Genomic DNA, 12,281 nt, shown 5'->3' with positions numbered 1-12,281 from the left:
CCGGAAACTATCCTTGGATTTTGAAAATAGGAATACTCCTCCTACCAAGCCTTCCATTGAAGAGCCTCCTACCTTGGAGTTGAAGCCATTGCCTTCACATCTTCGATATGAATTTCTTGGCCCTTGTTATACTTTACCCATTATTCTTTCCTCTTTTTTGACTAACGTGCAGGTGAATTCTACATTGGCGGTGCTACATAAGAGGAAGAAGGCTATTGGGTGGACATTGGCGGATATTTAGGGAATAAGCCCCGCATTTTGCATGCATAAGATCAACTTGGAGGAGGACGCCAAACCATCTATTGAACTTCAAATGAGACTCAATGAGGCTATGCAAGAAGTTTTCAAAAAGGAGATTATCAAGTGGTTGGATGTCGGGGTTGTCTACCCCATTTCTGATAGTTCATGGACTTCTATGGTTCAATGTATCACAAATAAAAGGGGCTTGAGGGTGGTCACCAATGACAAGAATGAGTTGATTCCTACAAGAACGGTGAATGATTGGAGAGTGTGTATGGACTATCAGAAGCCTTAACAAAGTCATAAGGAAAGATCATTTTCCACATCCCTTCCTTGACAAAATGCTTGATAGGTTGGCCGGTCGTGCTTTCTATTGCTTTCTTGATGGATATTCGGGCTACAACCAATTCCTTATTGCTCCACAGGATCAAGAGAAAACAACCTTTATATGTCCCTATGGTACATTCACCTTCAAGCGGATGCCATTTGTTTTGTGTAATGCACCGACGACTTTTCAAAGGTGCAAGATGGCTATCTTCACGTACATGGTGGAGGACTACCTTTAAGTTTTCATGAATGACTTCTCAGTGGTTGGGGATTCTTTTGATGATTATCTTGCAAATCTAGATAAAGTGTTGGCAAGATGTGAAGAAATGAATTTGGTGCTCAATTGGGAGAAGTGTCATTTCATGGTCGAGGAAGGAATTGTCCTTGGCCATAAGATCTCAAATAATAGAATTGAAGTTGACAAGGCAAAGATTGAGGTGATTTCTAAACCTCCACCTCCAACTTCGGTGAAAGGTGTGCGGAGTTTCTTAGGCCACGCGGGGTTCTACCGGCATTTCATCAAATATTTCTCTAAGCTGGTAAACCCGTTGTGCAAGCTTCTAGAGAAATATGCTAAGTTTCACTTAAATGATGATTGCATGAGAGCCTTTGAATTGTTAAAGTTCAAGTTGGCAATGTAACGACCCAACCGGCCGTTTCAAGCATTTTCACTTTGCTAGGAGGTTTGGGGGCATGAGTAGCTCTGTATGATGTATTATGACATGTGTGAATCGTCGGTTGTGGTTTTCAGGTTATTCGTAATTGATTTGGAAGAAAGAATTTCATCGCTGAAGCTTTAAGTTGGAAGAGTTGACCAAGTTTGACTTTTTTTGTATTTGACCCCGGATCGGAGTTTTGATGGTTTTATTAGGTTCGTATGGTGATTTCGAACTTGGGCATATGCCCAGATTTGCCTTTGGATGTATCTTCAAGGTTCTAGCGTTAATTGGCAAAAGTTGGCAATTTGGAGTTTTGGAATGTTCATAAGTTTGACCGGAAGTTGACTTTGATGATATCGGATTTGGATTGTGGTTCCGGGAATTGGAATAGCTTCGTTATGTCATTTGGGACTTGTGGGAAAAATTTGAGTCCATTCCGAGTTGATTTGATATGTTTCGGCGCAAGTTTCGGAAATTGAAAGTTCATAGTTCATTTAAGTCGATTGGAGGTGTGATTCGTCATTTCGATGTTGTTATGTGTGATTTGAGGCCTCGAGTAGGTTTGTGTTGCGTCATGGGACTTGTTGGCATATTTGGACAGGGTCCCGAGTGGCCCGAGTGAGTTTCGGACGAGGTTCCGACCATTTTCGTTTCATGTTGCATTGCTAATGTCTCTCCTCTTTGTTGTCGAAGATTAAGCCCTTCAATTTCTTCTACATTTGCACTTTGATTTATCATTATGGCATTTGTTTCAATCTTTTGACCCTTTTTAGTACATTTTAATACGAATAACAGATAGACTACGAATTAACTAATTTACAAATGTTAACAGTTTTGACGGTGCTAAACTTATTTCATTTAAGACATTAAACTACCATACGCGTTTAACCAAGCTGAGATGACACTAGGTAAATTCTATTTGATAGCAGGCACTCAATTAGTATTTTGTCTGATAACAGGTACTCAGATATTAGTCAATGTGTGTTCATAGTTAGTTAAAATGTGCACAAACTAACCTCAAAGAAAATCACAATTAAAGAAAACGTCAAATTCGATTCAAAGACAGAACTACAGATTTATTTTTTTATTTTTTTCCGTTAGTTTTATTTTTTTTATTTGTCTAAAGTTTGATGGATAAAATTACCCATAACTTTGCTAAGAACATCAAATTCAAATAAAGGTCAACTTTGTTACAGTTACTTCTACAACAATCACTTATTTTAGTGAAGCTAAGGTACAAAAAAGTATTTTGTACACTAGTATATAGAACCTCAGTAACTAGTATATAGAACCTCAGTAACAGTACTAGACCTAATAAGTTTCTTTCACCAATCAAACACAGAAAAATATTGGAGAAAAAAATGTTATTTATACAGATGAGATACTTGATATCTAACAGCTTGTTTGGATTGTTGTAATGCATCGTGATGTATTATATTATATTGTTTGATGAATACAACGTTTGGATATATTATATCGGTTGTTGTCGTGTCATGATATTACGGACCAATAATATGAAGAATAAACTTACAATATTACTAAGAAAATATAGGATACAAAGTATAATTATTATACTATATAAAAGAGTAGGGTAAAAGATAAATCACGATTATTTAATAATAAGCAAGGACAAAATAAGAGAAAAAAGGCAAGGCAACGCCACCACACCAAATCCATTGTTCCATAAAGTGGCACTTTTCGTCGTTACGAAACGACAAATTTAACGATACGATACAATAAAATTTAAGTACCAATCAAAACAAACATTGTATTTAAAGTAACAATACGATACAATACAATAGGTAACAACCATCCAAACAAGTTGTAAAGCAAAGCCTAGGGGATAAATTTAATTCAACTCCTGTATAAGCTTTGTTTCTTGTAAATATAAGTTTAATCTGTTTTGCTACTGTTTACCAAAAGAGCACATCTCTACTTGGGATTCTCAAACTTTTAAAGTCACGGGGCTATTACATGGTACACTAAAATTTGAAAACCCAGGCAATTACACTTTCGAGGTTCGTCGCATATACCTATTTAGGCATAAGCTGATGAAGACATGGCCAAAAATTATAAATATCATGAAAGAATATATTGTAACATCTCTAGTCAAAACTCCCAACTTCAACAGCCCACACAGGAATGCTCATGTATCATGTGGCACAGCTCTCTCTGTCCATACTGAATCCGGAAACTGCTAATATAGCATCACATACTTCATAAGAAAAAGTAAAGGTACACTTCTTAGACTGTGGTATTTGCTGGAGCTTCGTGCGTATATAAACGATAAAATGAGAATCACATTTACAGCAATTAATATCTTACCACTCATAGAGGTCGCTGATCAAAAATCTAGTCCTCCTCCATAGGAACGTCTGGGATATCAAACCTATCTTCTTCAATTGCTTTATTAATCACAGAAAGAGGACTTGGTAATAGAGAGTTAAGAAAAATTTGTCCAATGATGCAGCAGAAAAATAGTAATAGGAATATCCAACAAGTGAACCTTAGCAAGATGAATCTACATTTACTATTTTATTTCAGTCGTAAAGAACCTTAGGAAATAAACCTGTTAAAATGCATACAACTTGAAAAAACAACTGGCTTCAAAGACGCACAAAACTTACAAACAGAAGATAGCACCTTGCTATGTGCTATGCATGACAACCTACCACAGATTCCTTTCACAGCTTCTGAGAAATGGAAGGGGGTTTGTTGTGCGTGGGTTGGGGGGGGGTAACAAAAGGGTACATCGATCTTTCCTTGTTAGTGTTTCACCTAATTAATGTCTGAGGGGAACCATTAGTGATTATCCCATCAATGCAGATATGCACACTCACAGATATCCCTAAAGCGCAAATTTACTGATATAGCAGAATTGAAGCACGCGCTGTCGAAGAAGATTTAAAGACTTTTTGTTTCATCCGCAGTTTTTTACAACATTAAGAATCCCTCTATGATATGGAAATAGCAGGTGACAGCACAAATAAACCAAATTAAGCTCAAGCTGAAAGATTAAAACCATCAATGAGAGGATATCAATTGACATAGCACCATCCTCCTTTTCCCCCCGACTTCTGCTCTTATCAATTTCCCTCAATATGTCGGGTGTAATCTGCATCGAAGGCACAAACATAACTTGAATGTTTGCTTGCAGCAACAGAAAACAGAATCAACGAAAATAAAATCCAAAAGCATACCAGTCTATGTCTTTGCCTTTCAACAAGTGCTCTTATGTTAGCTTTGTCCTCTTTTCTCAACTCAGTTTTGTACCTGTAACGATTCATCGTATAAACAATATTCAGAAATTTCATCTCTTCAAAAGCTATCATGTTCTTGGACAAATTGACAAGAATGCAAAAAAGAAAGAACCCAATACTGAGGCAAGATAAAGGTTACTAGTAAAGTACTATTGATAGAAAAGGACATACATCACCAGAACAAGTGTCAGCAAACTTGTCAACCTCAAATATATTAGTCATGCAGCGTCAGCCATACGGCATAGGGAAGTAGACATTAGTAATAAGCAAGATGTTAAATCTGTTCCTTAACATAAAAGATATTGTTGCTACTCGCCATTTTATAGCCCTTTTATTTTTGTTGATAAATTCGTTATGATATCTTTACATAGGAGTGTCAATCCTTGTGGACAATGGCAAAAAAATTCAAAGCAAGTATGATAATCCTGGTACTTGAGAGAGAAGACAAAATAATTATTAGAAGTCGAGACCGTGTAAATGAGTCTAACAGGTAGCTTATCAATGGATTAAGTATGACATGTAACCTTAAAGCTTTATTACCATTTTAATATATTGCCACCATGAAGAGGAAGAAATACCACAAGAAATGACAGGGTGAAACTAACCTCTGCACAAATACAAGAAGTGACAGGTGCCAGATCACAGGCATGACTCTTGTTTCATCAAAGAAGCCCATGAAGTGTGATACCATGGCATCAAGTACACGATAGGGCAAAGCATATTTCTTCTCAATTAGTAACTTGATAAAATAACTGCAGCAAAAAGCAAGAAAAAAAATTGATTAGACTAAATGTCGCGGAAAAAGAACTCTTAGAGGAATACTACATTGGCATGAGCCTACACAACTTGCATGATTGAAACTATCCTGATACTTATAAATCCATCCATATAATTTAGCTCCCCTTGATCTCAATAAAAGCAACTATTTCCTGTAGGCCCATCCCTAAAAACTAGACATCTTTGTTTAAATACAGATTTTTTCCCCAAGAATGCAAACTAATATAAACTAATGCTACTTTATAGTAACCAGTATAAATATGATATGGGTTACTATTGCACAAAAAATATTGTTACTTTATATTACTACAAACTTGATGTTACACAAACTATTCAACCTTTTTCACATTAACCATTATTATAAGCATTTATCTACCAAAATTGAACCTGATAGTCCATTCAAACATACATTTTTATTTTTAGATCAAACTAGTCCAAATTTATTGAAAGAGGGAGTTAGCAACAGATATTATTTCACTATTTAACCCATATCAATTTGGAGAGAATTTTTTTTCCCATAAGACTATTTCAAAAATTCCCCTGCGGAGTGGTTATCATCATTTTTTTTTTAATTATTTCCTAAATGAAGTGAATAAGATCAAACAGTATACAATACCAACAATTCACTGTTCTCGCTACTTTAATACTATCACTCAGACAACCATAACATGTTATGCTTATCTCAAGTAACTCAGTTTGTCTGTCATACACAAACTAAACTCTCTTAGGGAACCCAAAAAAAATAATAATAATAATCCTATCTACAATAGTAGTATACAAATTTTTACTGCCTTGAATCATGGGTAACCAAAAGGAAAAAGTTCAAAACAATAAAAAGCTTCAAAAATAGAGATATAAATTCACCAGATATTCCCATGTGAAGCATGTGCTATCGTCTAGTACCAACCTTAACAACGCAATAACTAAGATTATTCCATCATTGCAAGATTGTAGACACATATAAGAAAGGAAGATGTCTCGAAATCTTCAAAATTAACTGTGATAAGCAACCGTTTTATTTATGCATGCACAGAAATTTATCATGATCGAATATTCGGATGTCACACTGCAAACCTTAACAAAGCAATAACTAAGATTACTCCATCATTGCAAGATTGTAGACACATATAAGAAAGGAAGATGTCTCGAAATCTTCAAAATGCATGCACAGAAATTTATCATGATCGAAATATTCAGATGTCAAACTGCAAGACATCTTGAGAAAAACAAGAATCTATTCCTAAAACCTCCTCTCTTTTTTCTCCTTTTTTTTTTGCATAGCAATGTGGTAGGAATAGACCAATCAAGTGATGATTTACTGAGAAACAATTTTAGCTTCCATGTATAAGATCAGCAAAATGCTTTAGCAAATATGAATATTATGAGATCATAACAGTAGCTATTACTGAAAGGACCAAAAGAAAAACATTGAAAACTGTAAGGCAACATGAGGTAAGTAAGTACAACACGTAGAATACCTTGTTGTGCCACAATACTCCATCTCTGCAAGCTTCAGCAGTGCCACACTGCATTCCAAAACGATATAAAGTTAAAGACTTCTCCAAGAATGAGGTATTACAGTGACAATAGCAATAGCTTGATAATAACTGTGCTCACTTGCAAAACATGAAAAGAACTTGCAACAAGAAAAAAAAGTTTTAGAAGTTAGGTACTCTTTCTGTCCATAATCTTGTCCCGAGCTGAATTTGGTTATTGAATTACATAAGAGTATCTAACATTTTGGAACTAAAACTTACCGATTTAATAGTATTTCTATCCTACTTAACATGCACCTACCCGTATTTTCTTCTTTTGACGAATTGAAGTAAATTTCACTCCAAAAGCCAGTCAAATTGACCACTATCCAAGTCAAATAATAGAACTAAAGTGAGATGGAGGCCGTACACAACTTGCAATGATCCTGTTTTTGTATTCATTCAAGGCTTGTTTTGTGCCAGAAAGACAGTTTTTAGCCATGATACAGGAAAGTATAAATAGTTTACTAACCTAGCAGCTCCCATATTAACAAGCAATTTGTAGGTGTATGTACTACAACTATTAGGACGAAAGGACAACACTATCAAGGAAAGTGCAAAGACTTGTAGCAGATACTTGTTGCTTGACTTCTTAATTAGTACTTGATTGAATTTCAGTTTCTTGCACATTGAACCGAATACATTTCTTCCAGATTGCTTGTGACCCCAATCATCATAAAATAAACAGGTAAAAAAACAAACAGTTACTACATAACTATGTCAACCATATAAATGGTGAAGGGTGAGAACGATAAGTGAAATTCTCAATGGTTCTCACAAAAATATAGGTAGACCCCCAGCAGAACTATGAGAATCTCACTGTATAACAATGATGACAACATCTTCTTTTGAAGCCCTAAAAATGCACAGGTCACTGCTATCATTATAAACATTTCCAGCAGCCATACCTAGCATGAAGATGTGGAATGGAAACCTTCTCAATAACACTGCCGAAGATGACAGCCTCCCGCAAGGTGCATGTCCTTGACTGGATCAGAAAATAGGCATTTCAGAAAGCACAGGATAAGCATCATACAGATATATACAAAGAGATACTACAGAGGATAGAACCATATTAAATGCACTTGTCCTGACAATGTGAAAAGCACATCAGAGTATCTGAGAACACTGATCTTAAAATCAGACACTCAAGTCATATCTTAATACAGGATGGCCATGAGACAAGGGACTACTATACATGCTATTACCAATCTGCCAGGTAAACCAGCAACATTTGTGATCAGAGCACGATGTTAACTTAGGCATTTATATACTTGCAATGAGATTAAAAAATTTAATGGGAAAATATTAATGACTACCAATGTGGGGAATCAGAAGTATAAAGAGAAAATGTTAAGGCTTAATGCTCGAATTCAAATTCAACACAGACAGGACTTTCAACATTCATGAAGAAGCACGTATGGATAAATTGCATAAGAAACACGGAAATTGTGAATACCAATTTAGCGAAGACTAAATTTATATAGTTTACAGAGAGGGAGAATGTTATTCAGATTTACGATAGGACGTAGGTGTACAATTCACAATGCAACCGAACTCACAAGCCTACGGCACGGAAGTGACAGATAAATAAATGTATACTACACAGAAAGCTGATATAAAATGCATAAATCTATATACCCTCAAGTGTACAACTTCTGTTGATGGCAAAAAAAAAACTATATAGGAAGAAGGACGGCAAATTCTCAAGTAACTCCCGGTAAACAACAAAACTCTCAGCATGCATGTATCATCAGATATCACGAAGTTTTTAGTAAAGTAGAGAAGTAGATAAACGGAGAACCCATTACCCACTCTTCAATATCCCAGTGTCACGACCTTTACTGTAAAGCATGTCCCTTAAACAATCAACAGACAATCTAGAGAATATAGCTAATCAAAACAATGTTATTTTCTACAGAAGAAAGTGAAAACTTTGGATATAATTGCAATTCTCCAATCGGTTTAAAGAATTCTTTCACAATGGTTATATACCTCACATAAAGGAAACAAGATTCCCTTATTGAAGGCAGCAGGCTTATAAAGAGATTTCTTCAGAGACTGATACAGAGCAAAATGCAATCTCTTATTCTTGCGAATATCATCTCTAACTCGTGGTAGCAAGACAAACTTGTAGAAGCGCTCTGCCTTCTTGACACCCAAATTTGAAGCAAATATTCTTGTGGCTTGGTACATTGCATTTGGTGACCATTTCTCAGGTTCTGTTAAATATAGAACGTCTTCCCAATATTGTAACGAAGGAATGTGTTTGAACGCTTTAGGCATCTTTCCTGAAGTGTATTTGCTAAGATGCTTGCCAACACTGCATAACAAGCACCGCCAGACAGCCAAGGTTATTAATGCTAAGTTTGCATATAAAGAACTGATAAATAAGGACCATGAAATAAAACATACCCTTTGTACAACTCAATGATCGAGTCATCCAGTTTGGGCATTGGTTGCACTTCTACAGACAAACTATATCAGTTATCATCATCAAGACAGCATCAAATTGCTTCTTTTTTTATAATAATGAATGCAATTAAAGCTTGGCTTGCTCGTGAACAATCAAAAGAAGTCAACTATTGGCGATAGTTATTTTCCGTTCTAAAGTGAAAGAGAATAAAACCTGAAGAAACTTGTGCATCTTTTTCCTTGAGCTTTCCGATAATGATGTCGGCCAATGTGAGCTCGGGGCGATTATCTGCAGACAGAAAAGCCTCAACTAGCCTCACCTCCTCTTCATTAACTTGATCCTGTAACACAAAAAGAAAATAGAAAACATAAGGTCGTTAACGATTGTACACTAATACCAGGAGAAGCTAAGAAAAAGAAGCGAGTTAACTATTATTTAAATTTGAAATTTTTCTTGGTAGATATCAGTTGAAATTCAACTTACTGTATTAAACAGATAAAATGCTCCTGTTGTCGCTAGAGATGAGTTTAAAAAACCAAGAGAAGTCATCATAGGAGTAACTTGTAGCTATCTATTGCTTTATCCTTAGTAGTAAAGCCACCCAAAAAGCTGCTGCCAATCGACCCCAGAATCCCCAAACTATCCTAGCATAATGTCACATAAGACTCCAAACAAGTTGGGGTCTGCTGTATGAATGTTCTCTGACCACAAGTTAGGGTCGGCTATATGAATCCTCACTGACCATGTTACTCCATTTAACTTCATCTCATACAAATATTATGTAAACAATCATTTGCAATCAGATATAGAAGAAAAAATAATTGAAGTTCATATAGGCATTGTAATAACACGATACGTAAGATAATTGCTACATTTATCAACCATGTTAGCAAGCATTAAGCTAAAAACTTTAAGAAGGGTTACCTCCAAATCACCATATTGGCTTAGGGTCTCGTTGAACCCACCAAAATTATCAATGTCGTCATCGTCTTCCTCCTCTACAGCTTTAGTTGCAACAACATCCTCATCGAAAACTAGAGCGTTAGGATTTCTCTCTCGAGTCTCCTCTTCATCTACCTCCTTCTGCTGAAGTAATGCCTCCTTCAATATTTTTGAGCTCATGCTAGACGATATAACCTGTCAACACAAAAAGAATCAACAATTTCCAATCAGCACATGTCGTAATACCAGTTCACCAACTACTTCGTCTAAATTAACTTAATTAAAAAAAAAGTTTGATTGCCTGTTGTTGCTGCTGGTGGGATTTAGGAGCTTTGGAGCGTTTTTTAGAGGAGGCTTTGGATTTGGAATCATCATCTTCAAGAAAAGGTTCTGGATTTGTGAGTCGTTCTCTCTTCTTCCCCATTTTTGCTTTTGCTCCAAACCTCACCAAGGGCGGCTCTAGGGTTTATGCCACAAATATTTAAGGCCCCAAAAATATAAAAATAAAGTACTACTACAATGTAATTTATATTTATATAATTATTGATAAAATATTTTAAATTTTAATATTTATTTAAAATTTGGTAGATATATGATTGAATGAGTTAATAGGATAAAATTTGACTTTTAAAATACCATATGACTTGAGCCTAACTCACATATTATGCGTTATTCTCTCGCCACTTTTTTTTTTGTCTCAATATTAGTATGAATTTTTATGAAAGAAATTTCAGGGTCTTTTAATATCTTTTAGTTTTAAGCCATCAGTTTCGTGGAGCTGCCCTCATTAATTATCAATAATTATTTATAGATCATTGCCCTATGAACGTGTTATTCAACCAGTTTTCATTCACATTTGGTAACTAAATAACATATTTACTGATTGTTGTCTTATCTTAATTAAGACTCTATAAAAATTTGATTTAGAATATCACGGGATGGATATGTGGCTCAAGTAGGAGACTAGTAAAGCTTTAATTTAGGTTCCCAAAATTTTAATAATGAATTTTATGATTTTATTTCAAGTTAGACAATATTAAAGTTTGCAAAAAAAAAAATACAAAAAAAACTTGGATAAAAGAAATAAAGAAATAAAGACTATCTATTCTTTAACACTAAAAAAATTTTAGAACTTTGAATTAAATTACTTAAATCTTCATATTAGTAAATATATACTTTTTTACAACAATATCAAAGGTAACATATTGAAAATACATGTATATCATCTAATTTATTTAAGTTACCTCTTACTAATATAAATGACTAGTTTTACGGTACACGCGTTGCGCGTGTACCCGATATTACGATCAAAATCTTTTTAAATATCACATAAATATTATGAAAAATATCTTGATTTATAGAATAAAGACTAGATAAAATAGCTAAGATCCTAAAATATGAATGTCAATTTTGTTTAACTATTTCTATAAGAAAAGAACGTCACTCCATAAAATCCTTATATTTGGATTTTGATACATGGGCTTTTATTTAGTTTAGAAGCTCAGAATAAGCACAATATGTTAATTTGTATTAGCATTACTCACGACAATATGTAAGTTAGTATGTAACCTTTAAAGTTCTTTATAGGAAACTATTTAAAAGGTTAAGCTAAATGTAATAAGCTTATATGATTATAAGAAAATGAACAATAAAGAGGATCATCGCAATTATACTATGAAATATGAATATGCTAAAGTTATATCTATTATTCAATATTAAATAATTTTATTATTTTAGATTTATAATATTTTGAAGAAACAGTACACCATTGAAGGATAATATGATCTATCAACATTACAAAAAGATATGTTCATATATAAATGATTATGTGTGTTATAATATTCTTGGTTTTGGAGACAAAGATACATTAACTATAATTTTATAAAGAAGAAAGGATGGTCCGTTTTTTACTTTGAATTAAATGAACTTGGCAGTTTCCAAAAACAAAAAGAAATAAATTATATTCAATATAAAAATATAACATTTGTAAAATTCAAAATGTTAGGAGTAATTAAAAAGGTAAAATAAACTATTCATAAGTTTTTGTTTGACAAGTAGCAAAGTTGTAAATTAAAGTGTATTTCATAATTCATATTAGATAAAATTGTAATTACACTCAATTAGG

At 34.2% G+C, this 12,281-nt stretch overlaps 1 protein-coding gene across 3 annotated transcripts; it reads right to left on the bottom strand.

The window, feature by feature from the left end:
- Positions 1–2,968: 2,968 nt before the first annotated feature.
- LOC107799512 (bystin) lies at positions 2,969–10,651 on the bottom strand. 3 transcript variants are annotated; one of them, XM_075236232.1, is made up of 12 exons: positions 10,458–10,651; positions 10,139–10,351; positions 9,428–9,554; positions 9,214–9,265; positions 8,794–9,121; positions 7,707–7,786; positions 6,742–6,789; positions 5,092–5,238; positions 4,427–4,499; positions 4,266–4,341; positions 3,552–3,658; positions 2,969–3,441 (listed from the first exon to the last, which is right to left on the bottom strand). In XM_075236232.1, exons 1-11 carry the CDS (start codon positions 10,578–10,580, stop codon positions 3,579–3,581), a joined length of 1,347 nt encoding a protein of 448 aa, XP_075092333.1. In that variant the 5' UTR covers positions 10,581–10,651; the 3' UTR covers positions 2,969–3,441; positions 3,552–3,578. The 3 variants fall into 3 exon arrangements, with proteins under 3 accessions (XP_075092333.1, XP_075092341.1, XP_075092336.1); XM_075236240.1 differs by having other exon boundaries at positions 3,552–3,655; positions 10,458–10,649; XM_075236235.1 differs by having other exon boundaries at positions 9,214–9,262; positions 10,458–10,648.
- Positions 10,652–12,281: the final 1,630 nt, after the last annotated feature.

The sequence above is a fragment of the Nicotiana tabacum genome, chromosome 2, assembly GCF_000715075.1.
Source record: "Nicotiana tabacum cultivar K326 chromosome 2, ASM71507v2, whole genome shotgun sequence".
Lineage (NCBI taxonomy): Eukaryota > Viridiplantae > Streptophyta > Magnoliopsida > Solanales > Solanaceae > Nicotiana > Nicotiana tabacum.
Note: the sequence above shows the minus strand (reverse complement) of the source record. Positions and strands in the feature narration are given on the sequence as shown.